This window comes from Sarcophilus harrisii, chromosome 1 (assembly GCF_902635505.1).
Source record: "Sarcophilus harrisii chromosome 1, mSarHar1.11, whole genome shotgun sequence".
Classification (NCBI taxonomy): domain Eukaryota; kingdom Metazoa; phylum Chordata; class Mammalia; order Dasyuromorphia; family Dasyuridae; genus Sarcophilus; species Sarcophilus harrisii.
Genome location: NC_045426.1, coordinates 92,602,769 through 92,629,522, shown reverse-complemented (window position 1 = coordinate 92,629,522; position 26,754 = coordinate 92,602,769). Strand labels below are relative to the sequence as shown.

Here is a 26,754-nt window from a genome sequence, read left to right as displayed (position 1 = left end):
GTTTTGCGATATGCAGGTTGCTTCCCCAAACAAGCCATAAACTTTTGCCTGCCTAGTACAGCAGCATGGTCTTAAGCCTCTTGTTATTCAGTCATTTCAGTAGTGTCCACCTCTTCCCTGTTTGGGCTTTTCTTGGCAGATCCTGGAATGGTTGGCCATTTCCTTCCCCAGCTCATTTTTACGGATGAAGAAAGTGAGGAGTCAATACCTATCCAGGGTCACAGCTAATGTCTGAGGCCAGATTTGAACTCAGAAAGTTGAGGATCCCTTACTTTAGGCCTGACACTATTCATTGCACCACTTAGCTTCCCCATATGCATCTAGGAGACCTTTAAAAAACATTTATGTTGAATTGAATAAGCAAATAAGCATGGAGGTTGGGAGATGGGGATGCATTCACTGGAGAGGAAGTAGACTAAAATCAGGATCTTTGGGATCAGAAGTGTCTGGCCTTAGAAGAAGTTATAGCCAGAACCCTGGGTTCTTCCTGGATATAGCCAGGGATATGGAGAAGGAAAGGACATCTGGAAAGAAAAGGAAGGACTAGAGTGGGAGGTGGGAGAGAAGTTCAGGTTAGGCATCAAATCATGGTCAAAAGCCTGAGATTCCCCAGAACCCAAGAATGTGGAGAATTCAAGGACACCTAAGGAGGAAAGGCAGGCTGAAGAGTGGGAGATAAGAAGAAGAGGGGAGGAGGAAATGTTTTAGTCTGAGAAAAGGTTAGAGGGCATTAAAAGATAGTCTTCTTCTTGACAAGAGACTTAGAACAGGCAAATATTTTAACTCAGGTCAAAACAAGAAGAAAATGACAGGGAGGTAAGAGAATAATATTCCAACAAGGCAAATATTTTAACTCAGGTCAAAACAAGAAGAAAATGATAGGGAGGTGAGGGACTAATATTCCAAACAAGGTGAATATTTTAACTCAGGTCAAAACAAGAAGAAAATGACAAGGAGGTGAGGGACTAATATTCCAGACAGGGCAAATATTTTAACTCGGGTTAAAACAAGAAGAAAATGACAGAGAGGTAAGGGACTAATATTCCAGATAGGGCAAATATTTTAACTCAGCTCAAAACAAGAAGAAAATGACAAAGAGGTGAGGGACTAATATTCCAAATAAAACATGAATTTTGGATGTGGCCAATGTAGGAATTTGTTTCGCTTGACCGTTTATTTGCTGCAAGACATTTTTGTTTTGTTTTGCTTGGTATTATTTTGTTTTCAGGGACAGGAAGGTAAGAGGACTTAATTCTAGGAATACTAATATTGGGATGCAAAAATCCCTGAAATACTAGCAAGTTAGGTTACACATAAGGAAGAGCTGGTGAGAGATAGGGTAGCAAGGGTTGCTAAAAATAGGTCCTTACAAAATCAAAGGGATTCCTCCCCCCAGTCTGAATGGTCATCCTGCCTGGAGACAGAGGACTGGGTGAGATGACTTCCAATGAATCTCTACAACCCGAAGCCTTAGTTCCTTATTCCCAAGGACTCATCTATCTTGGCCCTTCTCTAACCTTAGTCCACAGTGAGGTAGATCTGGAGGTGGGAGACAGAAGGAGACACAGAAACCAGAGGAACATTTCACCCTCCTTTCCCCAAAAGAGCAGGAATGCAAACTACAAAATAACCAGCACCGGCAACAGAGTACCAGGATGTGTGGAGCAGGGTAAAAGGCACACAGAAGCACAGAGAAGAGGGGAGAGGAGGGAGAGCTCCCCCCATTCTTCCCACAACTTGACATGTTTCCTGGCATGCTGTATCCGGCCCAGCTGTGACAGAGGCTGAACAGGAGGGAGTGGGGGAAGTGAGAGGGACAGGCGGAGCTTACTCTGCATGACCGTGGCCAGTGACCCAGTGTGGGAAAGTGGATAATCTCAAGTCCTGGTGACTCTCAGTTGGATCAATGAACAGAGATTGGATCAAAGACAACAGAGTGGGCTTAGGGATAGTAGTAACAGAGCTGATCACATGGAGGGGGCAGCAGGAACGAGGGATAACTGGCAGAGGGGTGAACTTGCCGAGCTCAGGAAGGCAGGTCAATGACAGTGACAGATGACGGGACGTTGGGGGGCCTAGAGCTTAGTAGTGCCTGGAACTTTGGTGAAGAACATAAAATCCCTATAAACACAGCCTTTCTATTTTCCCAAGAGACATAATATCCAGATCCTCTGAGGAAAACCACCATTCCAGCTCCCCCTCAGGCAATATCAGCTCCCAGTTCCCCCAGAGAACATTAGCTCCCTGAGCCCAGCTCTCTCAGGAAACACCAGCTCCCAACTCCCCCAGGAAACAAGCACTTCCCCAGAAAATACCAGCTCTACACTTCCAGCTCCCCCAGAGAACACTAGTTCCCTAAATCCAGCTCTTTCAAAAAACACCAGTTCCCAGCTCCTCTAGGGAATAAGAGTTTCCCCAAAGAACACCTCTCCACACTTCCAGTTCCCCCAAAGGACACCAGCTCCCTGATTCTCATTTTCTTAGGGAACACCAGGTCCCAGATCTTCCATAGAATAGCTTCCTTAGAGAACATCAGCTCCCTGATCCCCGGCTCTCTCAGGAAACACCAGCTCCCAACTCCTCCAGGAAACACCAGCTCCCAACTCCCCCAGGAAACAAGAGCTTCCCCAGAGAGTATCAGCTCCACACTTCCAGCTCCCCCAGAGAACACTAGCTCCCTGTACTCAGCTCTTTCAGGAAACACCAGCTCCTAACTCCTCCAAGAAACAAGAGGTTCCCCAAAGAACACCATTTCCAAACTTCCAGCTCCCCCAAAGGACACCAACTCCCTGATTCTCAATTTTCTTAGGGAACACCAGCTCCCAGATCTTCCATAGAATAGCTTCCTTAGAGAACATCAGCTCCCTGATCCCTGGCTCTCTCAGGAAACACCAGCTCAACTCCTCCAGGAACGAGAGAACACCAGCTCCACACTTCCAGCTCCCCAAGAGGACGCCAGCTCCCTGATCCTCATTTCTTAGGGAACACCAGCACCCAACTTCCCAGAAAACAGCAGCTCTCACCAAGAATAGGACTTTCCCTGTTCCCCCCAGGGACCATTACCCTCCAATTTCCCCAGGGACCATTAATAACTTTCTTCATCTTCCCCTAGGGTTACCCCAGGAAAACACCAAGCCTGGCTCCCCAAATCTCCCAGGAGACTCCAATCCTTCCAGCTCCCCTCAGAGAACATGACCTCTGGCTCACAGCAGGCAAACATAGTTCTGGGGAGCTCTGCCTCTGGCCTCAGATATTCTAGATAAAGTCAAGTGGAAACATGGGCTGAACTCACCTGGTACAGCAGGCAAAGCAAGCAAACAGCGGCATGGCCAGTATGGATCAGGTCACCTGGGCTGGAGAAAGAGCACATCATGAGTCTGAAAAGCTGAGGTCACCACACTGTTCCCTGCCAGTGTCAGCAAGGATGGAGGAGACGCTTGAAGGTTATCCCAACACCGCACATGGGAGGGAGGGAGCAGGACCACCCCACCCCTAGTAAGGTCATTATGGTTCACAGGAGGCCGTGGTCAGGTTTTTCCCTCACTGTCCCCACACAGGGCTGAGAGGCAATGAAGTTAGCTTGGAGGCCTGCCATGACACACATTCCAATAAGGTGGGGGTGGGGAGGGGAAGGGAGCAGGGTACTTGCATTCCAGAGGAGGCTAATGCTCCCCTCCCAGGACTGCCTCCTTTCTTCCCACACCGACCAGGCGAGAGTACCATGGACCGGCAGAGTCCCTGCACCCTCCCTCATGTCCCCAAAGGAATTTTTACACAAGTCTGGTGACAGATATTTGGGGCATCTCTTGGGGAGAAAGCCCAAGGCAATTTAATCAAAAATAGAGGAGGCAGGTTTCAACCTAATAGAGGTCCTGGTATTAAGAGATGCTCTGGTCTAGCAGTTCTTTTCTGTGTCCTAGACCTCTTCTCAGAATAATGTGTACGTACAAGTTGTAGGAAATGTTAAATGTTTGTTAAATGTTAATGAAAATAAAGATGTTTCCCCCCCATCCAAGTTCAGATTATGGAGCCATGGTTAAGAATCCCACCTTTAGCAAGTCTAAATCTGTGGTCTGGGATGTGGGGTGGGAAAAGTTGGGGAAGAGAGACCAAGCCCAACAAAGAAGACAGAAGCAGAAAATGGTTCTACAGCCTTGGCGGGCTGTAGGAAGAGAAAGCAGGGAATTGGAACAGATGATCAGAGAGGAGTCTGGGAACAGAAACGCCAGGAGGATAGGGAGGGACTAGGTAGGCTAGCCCCATACTATCAGGGGAGAGGGCAAGCCCTCAGCTTTCAAATCCCACATGAGCTATTACATGGCATCACTACAAGATACTGACGAAAAGGGCAGTGACCTTTGTGCTTCTAGCCAGCCTCTTCTGTCCACTTTCTGCCTGCTGCATATGTGTGGCAGTTGTATTAATATTCCTAAAGTTTTGCTTTCAGCATGTTATAACTCAAACTCAAATGTCTTCAGCTGCTACCTGCTAGCCATCAAAACAAATCTAATTCCTTCTGCATGATTTTCACAGCCTCCACAGACTATAACCACTTGATTTCTCACTGCTTCTCTCTAGCCTTGCTAGTCTTTTCAACTACCACCCAATAGAACTTACTCATATTTGGCTTTTCCCTTCTCAGAAGCCATATTACTGCTTTAAAAGACTGGACCATTCTAACACTTTTATTGATTCAATAAACATTAAATGATGATTATGTGCAGAGATCTCTGTTAGTCTTTAGCTGAAATATAAAGCTTAGATAAGAGACAATCCCTGAACTCCTAAATCTTATATTTTAGGAAGAGTTAAGAATGACTTCTCCATCAGTAAGGGACCTAAGAGAATGGCTGAACAAGTTGTGGCCTTTGATCAGGATGGATTATTCTGTTATAAGAAATGATGAGCAAAATGGTTTCAGAAAAACATGGAAAAACTTATATGAACTGATGCAAAGTTAAGCAAAAGGAACCAGGAGAACACTAAACAGTGTAACAATAATATTGTACCATGATCAACTGTTCCAAAGGATTTATGATGAAAAATGCTACCTATCTCCAAAGAAAGTGTTGATGAACTCTAAATACAGTTTGAAACATACTTGTTTTTTTTTTTAACTTTATTTTTCTTGGGGTTGGGTTTTTTGTCTGTTTTCTTTTACAATGTAGCTAAATATGTTTTGCATGGCTGTATAATCCAGATATAATCAACATCATATGTATGTATTATGTATATATAATAAATATCATATTGCTTGTCTTTTCCAGAAGGAAAAAAGGGAGGGTGAGAATTTTAAAATCAGAGTTTTTTTAAATGAATGTTTAAGAAATTGTTACTTGTTCTTAGGAAAAAAATAAAGTTTTAAATTTTTAAAAAACAAAGGACCACAAGCAAAATCTGGATAACAATCTGCTGAGGAAATTGAATAGGGGACTCCTTATCAGGTAGGATTTGGATTATATTATTTTGATTTTTTCTTCCAACTTTGACGATCTATGATTTTATGAAACACTGTTTTATGATGATCATACTAGAAAGGTTTTAAAACACAGCACTCTATTAACAGCTTACATTAAAAAGGGATATATCCCAGGAAGTCAAAGATAAAAAGAAAAATCCAATTTATACCAAAATAATTATAGCAGTATTTTTTGTGTTAGCAGAGAACTGAAAACAAAGGAGATGTTTATCAATCAATGTAATAAAACATTACTGTGCTAACAAAAATTATGAATATGAACGCAAAGGAGCATGGCAAGATAAATAAAGTAAGCAGTACCATAAAAACAATTTTATATGTACTACAGTATATATGTAAGCAACAACACAAAACTTAACACTATGTAAATAGAAAGACCAAACCTGGCCCCCAAGAAGAGATATGAGAATGCACCTTGCTCCCTTCTTTGCATGAGTCAGAGCATTTGGGGGTAGAACAAAGCAAGCAGATATTAACAGACTTGACAAATATGCCGGTTTGTTCTCTTTTTATTTAATTCTTTGTTCTAGACATTCTTCTCTGACTTAGAGGAGAGTATGGGAAGTGAAGGTAATATGAAAACAAAAGATAACGATTTTTTTTAAATAGTAGTTGACATTAATAGAATACTTCAAATTTTGTTAAATGCTTTATATGCACTTTCTCCTTTGATCCTCATAACAATCCTGACAGGTAAGGATTACAATATTAATATTCCCATTTTAGATAAGTAAACCACAATTCTGAGATGTTAAAAAACTTGAGTTTTGTCCAGATCACACAACTAGTAAATGTGATAGGAAAGAATCAAGCCCAGGCCTCTGTGACTCCTAAGCCTACCCTTCTTTCCATTACACCACAATGCCTCTCAGGTATGCAATGCCCCAGGGAAAAGTTCATTGCCAACAAACAATTGGGAAAGTTTCATCAAGCGTCTGGCATTTGGATCTGACTTTGAAGATTGGGGTAAAATCTGGTAGGGGAACAGAAAAGACATTTTGGACACAGGGAATGGTTTGAACAAAAGAATAAAGGTAAAGAAGTAGAGGGTATGCTCAAGTGGTTTAGCACAGGTGGTCTAGAGCAAAGAATATATTGAGGCAAGAAATATATGAGATAAAGCTGGGAAAAGAGAGTGGTTCTTACAGGAAGCCTTGAATGTCAGGCAAGGATCTTATGATTTACTTGGCAAGGAGTCACTGAGGATTTTTGAGCAAAGGAAAGATATCACCTAACTTGGCACATAGTGGGCCCTTAACAAACATTTATTGAATTGAATAAAATGGCAGATCTATTCCAAAGGAAAAGCATTCTGATCAGCGTGAAGGATGGGTTGCAAAGTGAAGGTAAAAATAGGGAAGGAGTCTGTAAAATGCTATTCATACACCTTTGTCCCCAAAGAGATCAAACAGAAAGAGAAAAGGGGTCTATATGTACAAAAATGTTTAGAGTCGCTCTTTATGGTGGTAAAGAACTAAGGGGATGCCAATCAACTGAGTAATGGCTAAACATGTTATGGTGTGCAAATGTAATGGATCACTATTGTGCTGTAAGAAATGATGAAAAGTTTCAGAAAAACTTGGGATACCTTATATGGATTGAAGTGAGCATAACCAGAACAATTTCTACAATGATAACATTGTAAAGCAAACAAACTTTTAAAAGATTTAAGAACATTAATCAACAGTGACTAACCATAATTCCAGGGGACCAATGATGAATCATACTACCTACCTCCTGATGGCGAGGTGACGAACTCAGGTGCGTTTTTTGGACATGGCCAATATAGGAATTTGTTTTTCTTAACTATGTGTATTTATTACCCTAATAAAAATAGGATTTTGTTTTTCTTTTTTTTTCCAGTAGTATGAGAAAAAATGGATTTTCATTCCCTGAAATAAATTAAGAATGTCCAGTTGGATAATAATAGGACTGTACTAGGGTGATGGGCAAGGGAGAACAGAAGATGATGGATCCAAGAGAATGGGAAAAACTGAAATAGATTCAATAGCATTTTATAGAATATAAAAATGAGAGGGAATAGCTATGGTTTTGACTAAGTGAATGGTCAGGTCACCCACAGAAACTGTGAAAACAAAAGGAGGCTTAGGGTAAAAGATAATAAGTTTGGTCGGGACACATCAAGTGAGAGGTTCATGTCATATTTCCAGGCAAAAATACATTACAGGAATTAGAGATATGGGTCTGGAACACAAAAGAAAAGTCAGAATTGGAGAGTCAGAGAAATTGGGGTTCATCTACATAAAGGTAAATAGAATGCTTTTTTCCTCCATTTAATAGTATTTTATTTTTCCAATTATGTGTAAAAATAGCTTTTAACATTCATTTTTATAAGATTTTGAGTTCCAAATTGTTTTCTCCTTCCCTCCCTCCCTTTTCCTCTCCCCAAGATAGCAATTAATCTTATAGAGGTTATACATGTACAATTATATTAAACAGATTTCCACATTAGTCATGTTGTAAAAGAAAAATCAGAATAAAAGGAAAAAAACAAAAGAAATAAAAAACAAGAAAAAAATAAAGCGAAAATAGTTTGCTTAGATCTGCATTCAGACCCCATGAATCTGTCTCTGCAAGTGGATAACATTTTTCATGATGAGTCTTTTGGAATTGTCTTAGATCATTTTATTTCTGAGAAGAGTTAAATCTATAAAAGTTGATCATTGCCCAATGTTACTGTTACTGTGTATGAGGTTCTCCTGGTTCTGCCTAATTCACTCAGCATCAGTTCATGTTAAGTCTTTGCAGGATTTTCTGAAATCTGCCTACTCATCATTTCTTATAGTACAATAAAATTTAGTTACATTCATATGCCATAATTTGTTCAGCCATTCCTCAATTGATTCTTTCAATTTCCAACTTGTTCCCAATAAAATTTTTTCAACTATTAAATTGAACATGCTAGTAACAACAATGCCCTCCTTTATCTATATCCTTTTCTGAACTGCTTTATGTTTTCTTGTTTATATCTGTCTCACCAATGCTTTTTTTGTTCTTTTTTTTTTTTTGCTTCACTATCACAATCTTTCCCCCTTACAATTCTGCCCCACCAAATAAAAACTTACCAAATAACAAATAAACACAGTCAAGAAAAACAAATTTGTTGAAAAATGAGTAGATGTCCATCAGTTGGGGAATGGCTGAACAAGTTGTGGTATATGAAAGTAATGGAATAATTCTAACTGCACTATTTTTGTCTGTAAAAAAAACTTTTCAATTTTATGTAAACAAAAACTGTACAGTTTATCTCCTTTCATTCTTGCTCTTCCTTGTTTAGTCAGTTCTTCTTTACCTATAGTTGTGAAAAGCATTTCCTTCATTCTATTTTAATTTATTGTATGACTCATACATAGTCATATAAGCCATTTAAAGTTTGTTGTAGAATATGGTATTATATACGAGACTAATTTGTCTCATAATACCTTTTAATTTTTTTCAGTAGCTTTTATAAAATAGTGAATTCTTACTCTAGTAGTTTGTATCCTTGGAATTACCAAACACTATACTGCTGTATTCAGTTGTTTCTGATCTCATGTACCTAATCTGTTCCACTAATCAACTTTCTATTTTTAACTACCACAAAATTGTTTTGCTGATTTACTGCTCTGTAATTTATTTTGAGGTCTAGAACTGTTAGGCCTTCTTCCTTTCCATTTTTTTAAATTATTTCTCTTGAAATTCTTAACCTTTTGTTCCTCTTTTTGTCATAATTTTGTTTACTTCAATAAAGTAATCCTTGGATAGTCTGACTGGTATGGCAGTCAGTAAATTAATTTAGGTAGCATTTTCATTTTTACTACATAAGCAGTGCCCAACCATGAACAATTAACTCCTTTCCAATTATTTAAGTCTTCCTTTAGTTCTATAAAGAATGTTTTGTAGTTGTATTTTTTGTATTGTATTGTAGTAGTATTCCTATAATTGTACATACAGGTGATTGCTGAAACTATAATGACATGGCTAGGAGAAAGAATATTGGAAGATGGTCAAAAACAAAATCTAAGGAATTAAGATGAGGCTAAGAACTCAAATGATGAAAAAAGAGCGATTAAAGAAATACCAGAATTGTGCTGCAGACTTAGGAGGTCTTTAAAGCAAATGGAGGAGAATATCCAGTAAGATGGTGTGATTAATAATGCCTAGGGCTGAGAAAAAGGAATTTGATTTGGAAACTGGAAGCCATTGGTGACGTTACAGAGGCAATTTCAGTAGTGTGTTAGGAATAGAAATCAAACTGCAAGGACTGAGGATGAGAAAATGAATATTAGACACAACGTTTTTTGGTTTTTGTTTTTTAATTGATAGTAAAGTGGGAAACAGGGCAGATAGCCGAATGGAAGAAATAACAAAGGAAGGTACTTTTTTTAGAAGTGGGAAGATTTGGCCAGGTCTATAAGTAGATAAAAAAGAAGCAGCAGAAAGGAAGATATGGAAGATAGATAAAATACAAGAAATAGCTAGCATAACAAGTTCCTAAGAGGAAGGAGTAAATAAATTTGGGGATACAACCACAACAAGAGATGAAGATAGTGTTTTTGGGAAAGAAGAATGGATTATGATATGGGAAAATATTGAGAAATGAAAGAAGGAATCTTCAGTCTTCACACTTAAGTAAACAGATTACTACCTGCTATAAAGAGGGATGAGAAGCTGAGTAGAGAAGAAATGTTTTGGAAACATCACTAAATAAATGAGATAAAGCATCTAGAGTAGAAGGATCAACTTTTTCCAACTTGTCTGTTCTCTCGTCCTCCCATAACCCAACTCCACATGTACTCACACCCATACTATCACCCAAGAGAGGTTAGTAGATTAAATATTGGAGCTGGTAATAGGGCAGAACTACCCCCAATTAATGACTGAATTGTGAGTATCTCTCTCCATCCCCATCCCTCTGCCACCATCACTCAGCAACATCTCCCTTGAGATTCACTTTATCCAGATTTATCACCCTATCCACATCCTAGTGGATGTTCTATAATGGTTCCCAAATCATTCTCCCTCCTTTCTCAACAAGTACACCTGGCTCACAGTCTTCTCTCTGTCCCAAACCCTGCTTTGATAGTTGGCAACTTCAGGTTACATACTGCTGTCTCTTCAATTACCCTTGCTTCCCTGTTTTTCAACTTCTTAGATCCGTGGATCTGCACCTTCTTTCTACCTAGCCACACAAGGAGGATAAGTAGTCTGCTTCCTGAAATTATCTGAGCATAACTTCCAATCTTTCCATCTCCCCCTTTGCTTTACCCCTCACCTATGTTCTGTCCTCCTCAGAATCCATTGCTCCCTGCTCTGCCAGTCAAAATCTTAGTTCTAATATTAATAAATTTAACTTTGCACACTGATCTCTACCCCTGAGTCACTTGACATCTTGCCCTATTGGTGCCCCTGTCCTTTTTCAGATCCCAACTCTAATTTACTACCAGTCCACCTTCTCTGTTCCTACTTATTTGCTACTAAATGATGAGGACAGTCACATTATTGTGCTGACTCAGTCTACTGCTAATTTACATTATATAATCTAAACCAGCTCTCACTGCTGTGTGATAAACCTTTCACTTTTCCATGATTGATTACCAAACTTCCCACCGAGTGTGTTCTAAAACAATGGTATCAAATTTAGAAAATCACAAATTAACAGTATCTATGTTATACTGTAATTGTATTTGTTGTGCTAAATATTTCCCAATTACATTTTAATTTGATTTCATTCATACTGTAAAGTTTTTGGGAAAGGGACATCACTATTCTAACTACAGAATATATATAATATGTATGTGTATATATACATATAAACTATAAAACATATATAAAGATATATATATATATACTAACATCTCAAGACTGAGCATCATACTTGACTAGAAAAAACAAGCTCCCTCTGGTCTTCAATTTTATACTACCTCACTCAATATATCTACATAAACTCCAGGGACACCCTATTGCATTCAGAATCAAATATAAAATCCTGTTTGGCTTTTAAAGCCTTTCCTAATCTTGTCTCTTCCTAATTTTCCAGTCTTCTTACATCTTACTTCCTCCTACTCCCCATACTTAAAGTCTAATAACATTGGCCTTTTTCCTATTCCCTGAGCTAGACACTCCATCTCCCTCCTCCAGGCATTTTCATTGGCTGTCTCCCATGTCTAGAATTCTATCCTTCCTCTTCTTTACCTCTGCTTCCTTTGAGTCTCACTTAAAGTCTATAGATATCGAGGAATATAGATGTTTAACCCTAAAATTATCTGAGCATAACCTCCAATCCTTCCATCTTTCTCTACACTTCACCCCTCACCTATGTTCTGACCTCATCAGAACCTCCAATTATTCCACTGATCCCTGGTCTCCCAATTCATTTATTTGCCTTTGACTTCAATTGTCTCCCTTCATAATCAAAAGGGATAGACAGACAGACAGAGGCAGAGGACAGTGAGACAGAGAGAAGGGGGAGGGAAGGGGAGAAAGAAAGAATTTGTTTACTCAATAAGGTGTTTGCATAGATCAGTTGTACAGAGATGTTTTCCCATTGTCTCCCCCATTAGATGGTGAGTTCCTTGAAAACAGAGACTGTTTTTTACCCTACCTTTGTATTCTCAATACTTAGTGTGGTATCTGGCACATAGAAGGCTCTTAATGCTGACAGGAATAACCCTTCATTCCTCTGTTACTCATCCACAAAAAGAAGAAATTGCCTTTCTCTTTGCTTTTCTACTTCTGCTTTTGAGCTCATTCTCTTCTATCTCCCTTATCTCCCTAATTTCAATCTCTCCTCGTTCACCACTCCCTGTCCTAAAAATCTAAATGTCTAGACTTCACCCTTTTACAGCCAAAACTTAGGGGGGGAAATCTGCCTAATTTATTGTCTTCACTGTTTCATCTGCTACTCACTATTCAACCAGTTTAATCTGGCTTTTGATCTCACCATTTAACTAAAACTGCTCTCTTCCATAAGAATTAATGCGGAGTAAAGGAAGAACCAGAAAAATTATATATACACAATAAGTATAACAATATAATTGGAAGGAACAAAAAAAACAAAGCATATACTTTATAATTATTATAACCAAGCTTGACTCAAGAAAAGTGATTAAAAAATACATATCCTTCTTCAAAGAAGTGGGGGATTTTGGGGTGTGGACAATTGTATGTACTATCATACTAGCCTCATGCATGGTTTAGTTTTGTTGAATTGGTTTTTTTTCTTTTTTTCTTTATTCTTCATTACAAGGTAGAGTTTATAGGGATATAATCAGAAATGCGGCTAATATATAAACATAAAATAAAATGTATATATTGATACTTAAAAAAAAAAAAAGAAAGAAACTGATTTCTACAAGATTATCAGTGACTTTGTTCTTCCTAATAGCCTTTATTGTTCTTGACCTCTCCACAGCCTTTTACACTATTGTACACCCCCATTTTCTGGAAACTGATTCCTCCCCGGGATTTTATGACTTCTCTGGAGGGATTTGCCTCTTTACCTGTCTGACTAATGCTTCTTAGTCTCCCTTGTGGGATCACCACCCACATCAAGCCCTGCTATTTTTCCCAAGGCCTTTTCTCTGAGTTCTCTTCTCTTTTCTCTACCTATTCTCCCTCCTTTTGATGATCTCATCAGCTCCCAAGAATTCAACTAACATCCCTCTGCCAATGACTCCTAAATCTATATATCAAGCCTGCATCTCAATCCTTAACTCCATTCTCAAATCTCCAACCATCTGCTGGATATTATCTTAAACTCAATATATCCAAAACTAAACTAACTATCTTTCCCCAAAAAACATCCTCCTTTCCTCTAAAACTTCCTAATTTCTCCCAAGGGCACCACTAATATTTTAATCATCCTGGGTCACAACCCAGAAGTCAAAATTCAACCAAGCAAGTGATTATCACAAGATATACAGATACAAAAGTGAGAAAGTCCTTAACCTCAAGCAACTTATATTCTACAAGGCAGATACTTATTCAGAGATAAGTAAATAAAGGATATACATATATTAATGTTCCAGATATACAAAGTTACATTCTATAATATTGTATCTCTGTGGATATGTATATTCTGTGCCTATCCTTGCTTGAAGGAAACTAAAAGATGGAAGGAAGTGATGACAAAGATTATCCTAGGTACGGAGGGACAGAGCCTGTGCAAAAGCAAAGAGGAAAGAAATGTAGCCATTCTCGACTCTTCCCTGTTGGTCCCTCTGCACTCCCACCCCTACTTAGATTCAATCAATTAACAAGTTTATCTTAATTCTTTCTTCACAACACCAAGTGCATCTATCTCCTTCATTCTATTCATTCTACACCCAAACTAGTTCAGGCAACTATCACCTCTCTTATATGAAGAATATTCCAATAGTCTCCCAACTAGTCTTTCTACATCCAGTCTATCTCTTCCCAATCCATTCTCCACACAGCTATCAAACTGATATTCCTAAAAACACAGGTTTAGCCATGTCATTCTGCTGCTCAAGAAGCTTTAGCAGTTTCCCATTGACTTTCTCTGCTGGGCATTTAAAGCCCTTCATAAGCAAGCTCCAGATTTTCTGGGCTGATTACACACTACTCCCCCAAATACATACTGCAATCTATCCAAACTGGTCTATTTTATGTCCTTCCTTCAGGACATTCCAACATGCCCCTCCTTGTCTATGAACAGGCTGTTTTCCATGTTTGGAATGCTCATTTTTCTCATCCTCACCTCCTAGAATCTTTAACTTCCTTCAAAGCTTCAGCACCTCCAAGAGATTTTTCTTGATTCTTTCAGCTCTTAGTCTCTCCTTCTCCCCCAAAAAAACATTTAGTCTTTATTTTGTATATATCTTATGTTAACTAATCAGTAAACACACCATTTCTCCCAGGAGGAAACAAATTCTTTATGGTTTTTTTTCTCCCTTTCATTAGCACCTAGCATGAGTTCTGGCACCTAGAAGGCAGTTAAAATATTTGTTGAATTGTTTATCAAACAGAAGCAAAAGCATAGCTGGGATTATGTGCCATCAATATGTAATAGGTAAAATTAGATTAATTCGACCACTGCTCCTCAGACTAAAAGCAACAGAGAAAATAAACAGTAGATGTTACCCAGTGATGAGGATTAACAGGTTGAAGACATCAAAGTATGCTCCCATAATAAATAGTGAAATATTTATATATCACCGTCCATGTTATGATCTGAGTCTGGAGGAAAGTGAAACCAGAGTGGTAGAAATAAAATGGGTGAAGAGGGATGGATCAGAACTACCAGAAGTCATGCAAGTGGGAGGTTAGGAGGTTATTTCCTGTCTGGTACTGATCTCTAGTTGTCTCCTCAACTAGACTAATCACTCCTGAAAGAGACATTTTTGTGTTTCCTCCAGGGCACTCTACACAGGGGGCGAGTATTTATTGTTCTTATTTATGACATGGTCCCTGTTGGCTGGTAGATAACCTTTCTCAGAATAATATTTTAAAGTACATAAAATAAGCTATGGAATAAACCAAATATATTAAGATGGAGTCATTAAAATATTTCTAAAACAAGTTTATAGACCTCAAGTTAAAATTTTCTGACATAAAGGAAGTCTCACAAAATTGTGACTAAGGTATTGAGAAACCGAGCTCTGAGGGGGCTAGGGTGTTGCAAGGCTTGGAGAGCTGAGAAAGAAAGACGTGGAGGATGAGGGAAATAATTAGGGGCCTGAGGAGGGGATGGAATGCCTGCATTTTCTCAGTTTTCACCTTCCCTCTGTTCTGTCTGGCCCCAACAGGTTGATCTCCTAAATGACATGGGGTTGGGGAGCATGCTGTTGATGGGCTGGGGTCAATCTATCTCAGATAGCAAGAGTCCAAGGGACAAGCCGTCAAGCCAGAGAGGTTTCTTTGATGTCCTGGGAAGCCTGTTTAGAAAAGCTCTTCTGTGTACCCAGACATCTTTAGCTCCCATATGAGAAAAGGCAAGAGGGCACAGCTCCTGAGACCCCCAGACCAGCTGCCAGTATTGGAAACAATCAGGAGGCAATGCTGACCTTGGCACTTAAGTCTGCTCTCCACTAACCAATCCTACCTGCCCCCTGACCCAATCAGGTCAGAGAACAGTACTGCACGGAATGGTCAGTACACAGAAGGGCCAGAGGGAGGGCCTCTGAGCTGGACCCTGAGCCTCGGCCCCAGAAGGAAGGAGCTGGGAAAGAGGGGGTGGGGACCAAGCTGGGTGGGAATGGGGAGGCAGTAGGCCACGGCCCGGCCTGGGCACTGCTCCCAAAATAGCTCGGGGGTTTCCATTTTTAGTGTGGAGAGAACAGGGCAGCTCTGTGGGAGCGGGAACAACACTGCCTTTGTTTATCCGCCCCAGGCGGGTGGGGGGAAGGATGAAGGTGGAGGGGGGGAGAATGAGTGGCAGGGAAGAGAGGATGTGGGGGTGAGAACTGAGAAAGGAGGATGGCAGAGTAGGAGGGCTGGAAGGGTAGGGTCTGCCTAAAACCTTCCCTCTACCCTACCCATCCCACTGTGGGAGAATAAGGGAATTTCCTGCTTCCCATGCCACGACTTGGGTCATTTTCAGATCCAGACTGAGGAAAAGGCAAAGAAGTGATGTCTTCTCTCCCAGGATCCCACAGGCTTCAGAAACCACCAGCCAGAGAGAATCTAGAGAGCTAAAGTTCCCAGTTTGAAAGGAAGTCTAAGTCTGGATGTAGTGCTTGTTTCTGAGTTTCTTTTAGCCAAAGCATCTGATTCCAGTAGCCCCTCAGAGCTCAGAAGACAGCAGCCTTAGGAGAGAAATCTTAGCAGAGCCCACACACCCCTCCCCTAGACTGCAGGGATGAGACTATTAACAACAGACAAGCTCAGAAGGTGCCTCAAACTCAAGTGTGCTTCTCCCTAATAAAAGACACGGATAGGGCTTTCCTCTAAGACTGTTTGGTCCTCTGGCTAGTTAATGGGGCCAAAACCATACCAGGGGATTCCTTCCATCCCTCCATCTCCCTCCAACTCAGAGGCTCTTCTATTCTCCCTACCACCTTCTTCTCCCACCCCGTGGTCTCCCATTCCGCCCTCTCTCCTCCTCTCCCCAAGCAGGAAGCAGATGAGAACACAAGAAGGTTGATCAGATAGCTATCACAGGCATCTGGAGCAGAAAGGGAGCGTGTTTGTTGGAGAGAGTAGCAGCAGATGCTCATATAAACCATAATAATATAACACACAACGGAAGGTAATCACCCTGCATCCAGAAATGCTCTGAGGGTGCCAACTGCCGTAGCTGCTCAGTTCAAGGAACGGGCAGGAGCTTTCTCAGAGAACTCATGCCCTGGGCCACAGCAAGAACTGAAGGGCCTGGACTGTGACTTCTCTCACTCAGGAGCTCTGGGGGAAGGGAAGATGAGAAGACCAATGGAAGAGGGATGGGGGGCAAATAGGGGTCCTAGGCAGGGCAAGCCCAGAGCTGCTCCCATCATCTATGTTCCTTTCTCCTACTGACCCTGGGGGCCCAGTCATTTCTTTTCCCCTCCCAAGGGATTCCCAGGAGCTGTCTGCATGGATTTAGTGACTCGAGGGGAAGGGGGCTGGAGAGAAGGACAGACTAGTCACTCCTGTTCTCTGTCATCGGCTTCCTCCAGGGATTCATGGCTTGCTTACCCTACAAACTTCCCCCACTATGGACAAAAACCAGAGTCATGGAGACAGGGTGTTGGAGACAGAGGGAAAGGCTGAAGGGCAAGGAAAATAATATGGAGAGGCTCAGGGAAGGATGAATGAGAAGGAAAAGGCATTTATTAAATGCTTAGCATGTGCCAAGCAACAGTAACTTCCTCAGAGAGGAGAAAAAAGGACAACACAGGGGTCAGAGGGAGGCCGAAGATCAAGTAGAGAATCTGGGCAGCTTCAGAAACAGTTTTTACTAATTAGTGACCACGAACTAGAGTCTGTTGATGAGATCTGGACACAGATTGGGTTTGGGAGCAGTCCAAGTCCTCCAGTCTCCCTGATCTTTTTTCAAAGCCTCCCTGCTCTAACTAACCCCTCAGCCCACTATTCAGAGGTCAGCACACTCCACTGCCCCAGGTATACCATCCTCCTCCTCCTCCTCCTCAAGCTGGCTAGAAATCCCTCCTTCTCCAATAATGCCAAAATTGGCACCAGACTCTGCCAGTCCAGGGCTCCCCACTTCTTCCAGGCCATCTCCCCGCCTCATCCACCAGGGGGAGTACGATTTCTTCATCCACGAGTTTGGGAGATGCCCAAGAGCAATGGCCCCCAGATACCACCCCCATACCCTCGGGAGCCCGGGCTTAGCCCTCCCCTGGATTCCCAGGAAAGAAGGGGGAAAGGCTGGGATACGGGTGCGGAGGAGCTTCCTGTCTTAGCAAGGGAACCCATCCACCCTTCTTCAGAGGCCCAGTTTCTAGACTGGTCTCTGCCCAGCCTGTCCCCAAGAAGTCTGCCCACCACCTGACTGACTCCCTGGGTGCCATAATCACAAGAAACCAGCTTTCGCTAGAACTGCCGGGCAGACTGCTTCCTCCTCCCGTCTCTGGGCTGGCCAGTTACTCATTAATAGCGGAATATGAGCGGGTTACTCTCTACTCTCCGAGTTTGGGGGGTTGGGGAAGGGGAGGTCCCGATTCAGATTGTGTGAGGGGGAGGGGAGAAAGGGAGGACCACAACCCATTTGTTTTGGTGGGATAGGTGACACACCACCAGTTGGTAGATTGTAGAGTGTCCCTGTCCAAGCCGTGTTACTGAAGACGGAAAGGGGCCGGGGAGGATGGTCACATTAAAGATGCCCCCGTTAGGGGAATGTCAGAATCCACGATCTGTGTACTGAAGGAGGTGATCTGAAGGAGGGACGGAGGGTCCCAGTTAAGGTGTGCTCTGGGGAGGCGGGAAGGTCGCAATCCAGGGCGTGTTTAAATTGAATGGAGTGGGAAAGACAGGGTTCCGATTCAGCCTCCCCCGTTCTCCTCGGCTCTAGGCGGGGCGCAGGAGCCCCGACCATCCTCTCTCGCGCATCCCACCCTCCGAGATGTGTATCTCTCCGATGTTCCTTAGCACGAGCATCCCGCGCCCAGAGTTCAGGAGGTACAGACCCTGTCTGGTCCCGGCGGGGAAGGAAAGGCGGCTGAGGATGGAGGGGGGGGAGAGGAGGGGCTGCCCAGGAATGGAGGGAGGGGGCATTCAGCTTCAGTTCAGGGGGAGTCGATCCCGCCTCCCGCCTCTCCCAATCAAAACCACCCTGAAGTTTTCTTCCACCGGAGAAGTTCGGTCCAAAATCCCCCCAATGAAATAACCCCCTGCTTACCCCCAAGTGCCCAGACTAAGCGCTCTCCCTTTCCAGGTGAGGGATCCACACAACAGAAAGCTCGAGGCGGCCCAAGTCGCCCGTTCCCCCAGCTACCGGCCCCGGGGGACCCGGGAGCTTTGCCGGGGTGCTTGTATCCCCGCCTCCCCCCGAGACGCGCGGACTCACCGCTCGGGCCCCCGCTGCCGGCAGAGAGAGAACGCCGGGGCTGCGCTCGGATCCTGCGCCGCGCGGAACTGAGCGGAGCTCGGCCGAGCCCAGGGGCAGCGCGCCGAGTGCGCCGAGTGCGCTGAGCCGAGCCCCAGAGCCGCGCGGGCCTCCCCTACCCCCGCCCCCGGAGGTGGATCCGCCGAAGCCGCAGCTGTTACCCGGAGACCAAGGGGCGGAAAACTGCGCCCGCCCATCCCCCCGGCCCGGCGCATTCACCTCCAGGAACAATGGAGACAAAGCCCCGTCCTCCCCCGGGCTCTGCGCCTTCCTCTCCTCCCTCCCCTCAGACCCCGGCTGCCCAGGAACAGAGGCCCCCCCACCCCCTTCCCCAGGCAGCCAGCAGGCCGAAAAGTGCTCCCAGAGAAAGCGCAGTGGTAGCACAGACCCGCGCGGCTGGCACCCTCACCTGCTCGTCCTCTGCTTTCCCACTTGCACCTTTCCTCCCTCTCCACTTTCTCCTCCAAGCAAGAAAGGAAAGAAGAAAGACACACAGAAAGAGAGAGAGAGAGAGAGAGAGAGAGAGAGAGAGAGAGAGAGAGAGAGAGAGAGAGAGAGGAAGAAAAGGAAGGAAGGAAGGAAGGAAGGAAGGAAGGAAGGAAGGAAGGAAGGAAGGAAGGAAGGAAGGAAGGAAGGAAGGAAGGAAGGAAGGAAGGAAGGAAGGAAGGAAGGAAGGGAAAGAAAGAAAGAAAAAAGAGAGAGAAAGAAAGAAGAAAGAGAGAGAGAGATTGAGAGAGACAGAAAGAGAGAGAGAGAGAAAGAAAGAAAGAAAGAAAGAAAGAAAGAAAGAAAGAAAGAAAGAAAGAAAGAAAGAAAGAAAGAAAGAAAGAAAGAAAGAAAGAAAGAAAGAAAGAGAAAAGAAAAGAAACACCCCTAAGGGGATTGCTCATGTTCTCTTGGGAGACTCCCCACATAGATGTATTAATAAATACTAAGTAAGCCCGCCTAGGAAGTTGGGAGTGGACAGAACATTTGGGGTCTTACAAAATTAAGGTAAAGAAGGAATACATTCCAGAAACTGGGGGTGGACAGCCGGTGCAAATAGAGCAGAGTGGTGAAGCATAAAAGAGGCTGTTTGTGGGGTGGGAAGACCACAGTTCAAATCCCAGTTCTACTGTGTGACCTTGGACAATTCATTTAACTTCTCTTGGTAGGAGGAGGTGAACTAGATCTTGAAAATCCCTTCCTGAGTTTAAAGCTATGAATACACAAAAGAGATAGATAGCATACCCAAATACTGGAACAGCAAGAAAGCCAATTTTACTCAAGGGGAAGAGAGTAAGGTGCAATATCTGGCAATGTAGGTGGAAGCCAAATTAGTTAGTGGGATGGCTTTAAATGCAATGCTGGGGAATCTGCATTTTATCCAAAAGGCAATAGGAAAGCATTGAATATTTTTGAATAGGGGATTGACATGGTCCGACCTGGGGCTGCCCTTCCTTCTCTACCATTTTCCTTTACCACTGCCTTTCTCCTCTTTTCTTCTCTCCCCCCCCCCCCCCAATTCCTCCTCCCACTTGAATCTTCCCTCCTTCTCTCCTTAAGCCCTGGGAAATAGTTGAACTAGGCTCTGGGAAACAGAACATTCAGTTTAAATAAGTCCATGGTTCACAGTTCACTATATATTGTGAAGTATCACACAAAGTTACAAAAACTCAAATATCATAGGAGTTCATGAAAGGGCACACACAGGACTATGTAAAAAACTGTCTGGGATTGCAACCAACTGGGTTATGACAGGGAATCAGGGAAACTTCCCTGGAAGTGTCACATTTGAGTTGGCAAACAGCACTGTCCAATTTGACTGGATCTCAGAGAACATAAATGGGAGAATTAGACTGAGATTGAAAAGGTGAGATCCTAGTACTAAATATGAAAACCCTGAGTCAAACCAAGAGCAATAAGAAGTGATCAAAAATTTCTGAGCAAGATTTATTTATTTAAAAAAAAATAATCTGGGGGCAACTAGGTGGTGCAGTGGATAGAGTACCAGCCCTAAAGTCAGGAGGACCTGAGTTCAAATTTGACCTCAGACATTTAACACTTCCTAGCTCTGTGACCCTAGGCAAGTCACTTAACCCCAACTGCCTCCAGGGGGAAAAAAATTAATCTGGCAGAGATATGAATATTGGGTTGGAGGGGAAAAGACTTTTTTTAGGCTATAGAAACAGCTTTGAGGGTGGGGGGAGGGTAATGAGAGTTTGTGCTGTGGTAGAGTCATTGGCAATAGAAGGAGAGATGTTCCCGAAGTGGATAAACATTTGGATATGAGAAGAGTCCAAGATAACTTTACATTTTCAAACATGGAACACAGGGTGAACCAGGTAGTATCAGCCACAGAAATAGAGCTAGGAAGAGGTTTAAAGGTTGAAGGCAGCAAGTGGAACTTCCAAATTGCAGGGATCATATTCTCCACAGGTAGTTGGAGATGAAGGTCTGGGGCTCAGAAGAATCAGGGCTAGAGATCTAAGGTCTGATGGTAGCATCAGTCATTGCAACCATAGGAGTGAATGACAATGTCATGTGAATGAAAAAGAAGAGAAGAGAACCAAGAATAAACTCTTGTGTCAGACTCACTTTAAAGGGGTAGGAAACGGATGAAGAGCCAGTGAAGAAACAATTAAGTTAAGGAGCCTCTTTCTCCATTTAGGTCTCTTCTAGCTATAAATCTGTAATCCTGTGATTCCCATCTTCTTACCATCCTCACCAAAAGGTTCTTGTCAACACTCTGTGAATTCTTCCTGGGGGGGAATGGGATGGAGAGAAACAGAAAAGATGACTCAATAAGAAGCATTTTGGGGAGGAAACGGGAAAATCACAAGATAATAGAGTTAAAGCTAGAAGAGATTTAAGTCATGTAGTTCTTAGGAAAGGAAACTGAGCCCTTAGAGGGGTTAATTTCCCTGAGTACACCGGGGGATGATAAGTAACAGAACAAGCATTTGAAATCAGATCTTCTGATTTGGATTTTAAATCCAAGATCTTTCTAACTCTTATGGGGAATGAGAGGGAATGAATGGGATAGTTGAGTTGGGAGGAGTAAGGGGGGGGGGGGGAGTAGAAAGAGCAAAAGCATTCATTAATGTTGGGAGGGCAGTGAGGATTTAGCTGCCAAACGTGGCTTACATGTTGTCCAGGCAAAGGAGCTTGAGAGGCGGGCCCCAGGAACACACTATGCCCCTGTTTGGGCCCCTTCCCAGGCAAGAACATGGATTTACCTTCCAAGCTGGCCTGCCCCACCCTTCCTAACTCTCCCTGCTGAGCTGGCACCGCCCATGCTCCCCGGAGCTCTCCAAACTACTCAATGGTGCCTTTTCTCTTAAGCCCCGCCTATCAGGCAAAGCTGGGCAAGACCTCAGGTGTCGGGCAGCTGGGGGTCTGGGCTCTGACTACATCACGGTCTTTCCCCCTCTGCCTGTAGTTTGCCCTGGCCCAATGCATTTCTCTGAGCCTATCTGCTAGAGGTGGGCAAAAGACTAAAAATCTAGTTTCAGGAAACCAAAAGGTACTGCCGTTCCTCAGCTGGGAAAGGGGGAAAGCCTGGGTGGGCATCCATCATTCTAATAAGCAGCCTCCACGTTTCACTGCACTGTGATGTTCTGGAATGAATCTCATTTGGAGGTGAAAGATACGGATCTTAGTCTTTGCCCCACAGTCTAACCAGTGTCTGCCTCCTGCCATCCCCTCTTTGTCAGGGTCCACTCCAGTCCCCTTCAGAGACTGACAAAATCATCAACCATTTTGACTGCTCCAAAGCTCCCAGTTGTCAGTCAGCTGTAAACATTTATTGAGCACCTACTATATGCCAAGAACTGTGCTAACTTCTGGGATATAAGTTGTTTTTGAATCTCAAGATTCTGTCATTCAGATTCTCAACTATCTCAGCTCTTCTCTTTCCTTCTCCCTGCATCATGCCCATGTTACCAAATCTTGTTTCTTCCTCCATATTCCTAGAATTCATTCCCTTCTCTCTACGCCCTAGCTCAAGCCTTTATCCCCATTTCCTTCCTAATTGCTTTCACTCCTTCATGCTCTTCAATTCTTCACATAGCTGCCAAACCAATAATCAGTCATTAAATATTAGTTAAATGCCTTCTATATGCCAGACAGTATTCAAGGCATGAAGGGTTCTTATATCTTCCTTGAAGGGTCTCAAGAGATGGAAGTGAGAAAAAAGTGCATTCCAGGAATGTGCAAAAAAACTCAAAAAGCAAAAGATGGAACCTCAGCCACTTTGGCTGGAAAATAGCGTGTGAAGGGGGTAATGTATCATTCTTAATAGAATATATTCACATCCTTGCATGGTACTGGATATCCTCTATTGAGTTAAAAAGAAATCCTGTTCCATACTCACAAAATAAAACTATCTTCATTTCCCCCAATTAATGTAAGCCAATCTGCGCTTGTCATCCATGACCCAGGGCCCCAGGACTCTGATCTCATGTGGATGGGGCCTGACACCAGGAGGGTCATTTTTTTTCTTTAGCTCATTGCTTCTATCTGGAAAATTTTACAGGGGTCCTCAAACTACGGCCTGCAGGCCAGATACGGCAGCTGAGGACGTTTATCCCCCTCATCCAGGGCTATGAAGTTTCTTTATTTAAGGGCCCACAAAACAAAGTTTTTGTTTTTACTATAGTCCGGCCCTCCAACAGTCTGAGGGACAGTGAACTGGCCCCCTATTTAAAAAGTTTGAGGACCCCTGTTACATGATTTTCATAATGTGGCTCATGTCTAGGTTTCTCTAAAAGTAGATAGCAAAGTAACTCTTGTACAAGTACTTGGTGCATAATAAGGATATTGGGTATGGAACCTTTATTTCACACATCACAGAAAATATATAAACTATGAAGAGCTCACAGGAACCCATGAACAAACACAAAAATAAAAAGCTTTCCTTCCACCACCTCCAAACTAAAAAAACTTTGGGAAGCTGTTTAACCAACACTTCCCATTCACTTTCCACCAACTCTGACATTTTACCATTCCTCTCTTCAAGAAGCTTTAGTGGGTTCCTATTGCCTCAAGGGTACAAGCTTTTGCCATATCTTTCTAGACTAATTTGACTTTTCTCCCTCTTAGGATATTTGCAATTCAGCCAAAAGAGACCAAGAGAATGCTAAAATTCTTGCAAGTCTAAATCTATGATCCTGTGTTGCTCATAGAAGATATTCTATGCGACTCCTGTACATTTAAAAAGACTTCCCAGGGGCAGCTAGGTGGTACAGGGAATAGAACACCAGCCCTGAAGTCAAGAGGACCCGAGTTCCAATTTGACCTCAGACACTTAACACTTCCTAGCTGTGTGACCCTGGACAAGTCATTTAACCCCAATTGCCTCAGAAAAAATACTTCCCATTCTTGGAAGCCTTTCCCAACATTTCTTAATTCTAGTGCCTTCCCCTCTCTTAATTATTTCCTATTTATAGAAGGTTTATATGTATTTGTTATCTCTCATTGTAGACTGTGAGCTCCTTGAGGGCAGGAAATTTTTGCCTCTTTTGGTCCTAGCACAGTAGCAGGCATATGGTAGGTGCTTAATAAATGTTTATTGGCTGACAGGAATATTCTCTCAAATTTATTTCTGTCTTGTAGAGTTGCTAGCTATCTTCTAAGTTCATTTCTATCCTTACCTTCTCTTTCACTGTCAAAAATTCTCACCCACATCCCACCAGAAATTACTTTGTGTTTAATTTGTGTTTACTTATCTGAGTACCTGTCATTTTCCCTTAATAAAATATAGGGTGCTTGAGGGCAGGAACTTTCATTTTTGTTATGGGTCTAGCACTTAAAAACAAAACAGATAATTTCATTTGTATCAGAAGCTCTTAATGAAGAACTTCCATCGATGTAGATAAGTTCCTTTGCAGCAATTTGGAGCAAAAGGTGAGATGACCTGCTCAGTCACACAACCATAGTATGGTAATAGAAGCAGGACATGAAAATCAGATCTTTCTATTTATCAAAATGCTTCTCCCTTAATATGTCATGCAAGCAAATTATGTGCTTATTAAATTAAATTTCCAATCAATAATGTCACAGAATCACCAAATTTGAGAGTTAGAAAGGACTTCAGGGGCCATCCCCCTGAAGGCAGCTGGATAGTGCAGTGCATAGAACACTGGGCCTAAAATTAGAAAGACCTAAATTCAAATCCATCCTCAAACACTATTTGATCACTCAATTTCTGCCTCTGTTTTCTCAACTGTAAAATGGGAATAATAATAATAATAATAACACCTAGTTACAAGGGTTGTTATTAAGGATCAAACAAGATATTTATATAGCACTTAGCACAGTGCCTGGTACATAAAAATAGATATTATTTTTTTCCAACTTATATACAAAATAGTACCATTCAGTTTCTATGTGAAGGCATCCAAAAAAGGGAAATTCATCACCTTTGGACGGTAGTCATTCCATTTTTGAAAAATTCTAATTCTTAGTAAGTTTTTCTTTATATCAAGCCTAAATTGTTCCTGTCCAAATAGAACAAGTTTAATCCTTCCTTTCAGTCATGACAGTCTTTCAGATATTTAGCCACAGCTATCATTTCCCCAGAATCTTCATTTCTCCCTGGTAAATCTGATGGATTCTTTCAACTGATCCTCTTGAGCCTCAGGCTCCTTCACCATCATCCCGTGTAAACCCTCTCCAGTTTGTTAATGTCCTTCAACACTGACAAAGGACTATGAATAGATACTTGATATATTTGAAGTCTATAAGATAGAGAATCAAATGCTACCTTTTTCTGATGCTTCCTTGCTGTATGGCCTTAGACAAGTCAATTCACTTCTCTGTGCCTCAGTTTGCTAATCTGCAAAATGGGGATAATATCTGTACCTCCATCATAAATAAGGTTGTGATTTATTATAATTTATTATCACCTGCTCTGGGAGCTCTGCCCCTCCTAAACTAGCCCAAGATTGCACTAGCTCTTTTTTTTAACCTGCTACATTAATCCCACTTACTCATGGTGAACTTTCAGATCCTTGGCAAAATGATTGTTGCCTACCTACACTCCCTCATATTTTATTTGTGAAGATGATGCTTTGTACCTGAATAAGACTTTACATTGATTCCTATTGAATTTCATCTCATTAGTTTCAACCCAATGTTCTAGCCTGTTGGGCTAGTCCTGACATTGTTATTCATTGGGTTAGTTATCCCTACTTTTGTGTCACCTGCAAATCTAATGAGCATAACTATCAACAATCTTCTATCCAGAGAATATTTATCCTTTCCCTCTGTGTGCACACCTCTATTCCTTTAATCCTGCACAATTTTATCTCAGGCTCTTAAATTGAAAGAATCACTTTTCTATTTAGAATCTTCCCAGTCCTTGTTCTTTTTCCCCCGAGCTTCCCTAATGACCTCAAATTTAACAAATATTTCTAAGAATGTAAGCACCACCTTTTATCTGACTATCACCCAATTGATCTGTCCAATCCTTTCTCACCAGCACCTCCAAACTTTCCTTTCTTCTCCCTATTTCCTCCTCTTTGCTAGGAGTCCCTCGCAGCGAAACTTGAATTTCAGGACTCATACAGTAGCAAAGCACAGGCTAGAGAATGAGCTGTTTCATTTGCCAGGGCCAAAGCACTGAATGTATCTTTGCTTCTGAACTAGATTTTTCTTCTAGAAAGCTTGAAAGAGCAAGACTGAACAACACCTCCCTTCCGCTGCCATGCACGGGCATCTTACAGTCTGTTCAGGAGAATTTCAAAGCCTAGAACTTGGGAAGGATCCAAATGAGCTCATTCTTTTG

The 26,754-nt window shown here is 42.3% G+C and overlaps 1 protein-coding gene across 1 annotated transcript in view; it reads right to left on the bottom strand.

Moving 5' to 3' along the window:
- Positions 1 to 19,183, bottom strand: part of PLXNB1 (plexin B1) — a 67,043-nt gene extending 47,860 nt beyond the window's left edge. Inside the window, exons 1-2 of the mRNA XM_031966918.1 lie at positions 18,948 to 19,183; positions 3,293 to 3,353 (exon numbers count right to left, since the gene is read on the bottom strand). Of these exons, the coding sequence (XP_031822778.1) occupies positions 3,293 to 3,353; positions 18,948 to 19,183 (297 nt within the window). The remainder of the gene's footprint in view (positions 1 to 3,292; positions 3,354 to 18,947) is intronic.
- Positions 19,184 to 26,754: the final 7,571 nt, after the last annotated feature.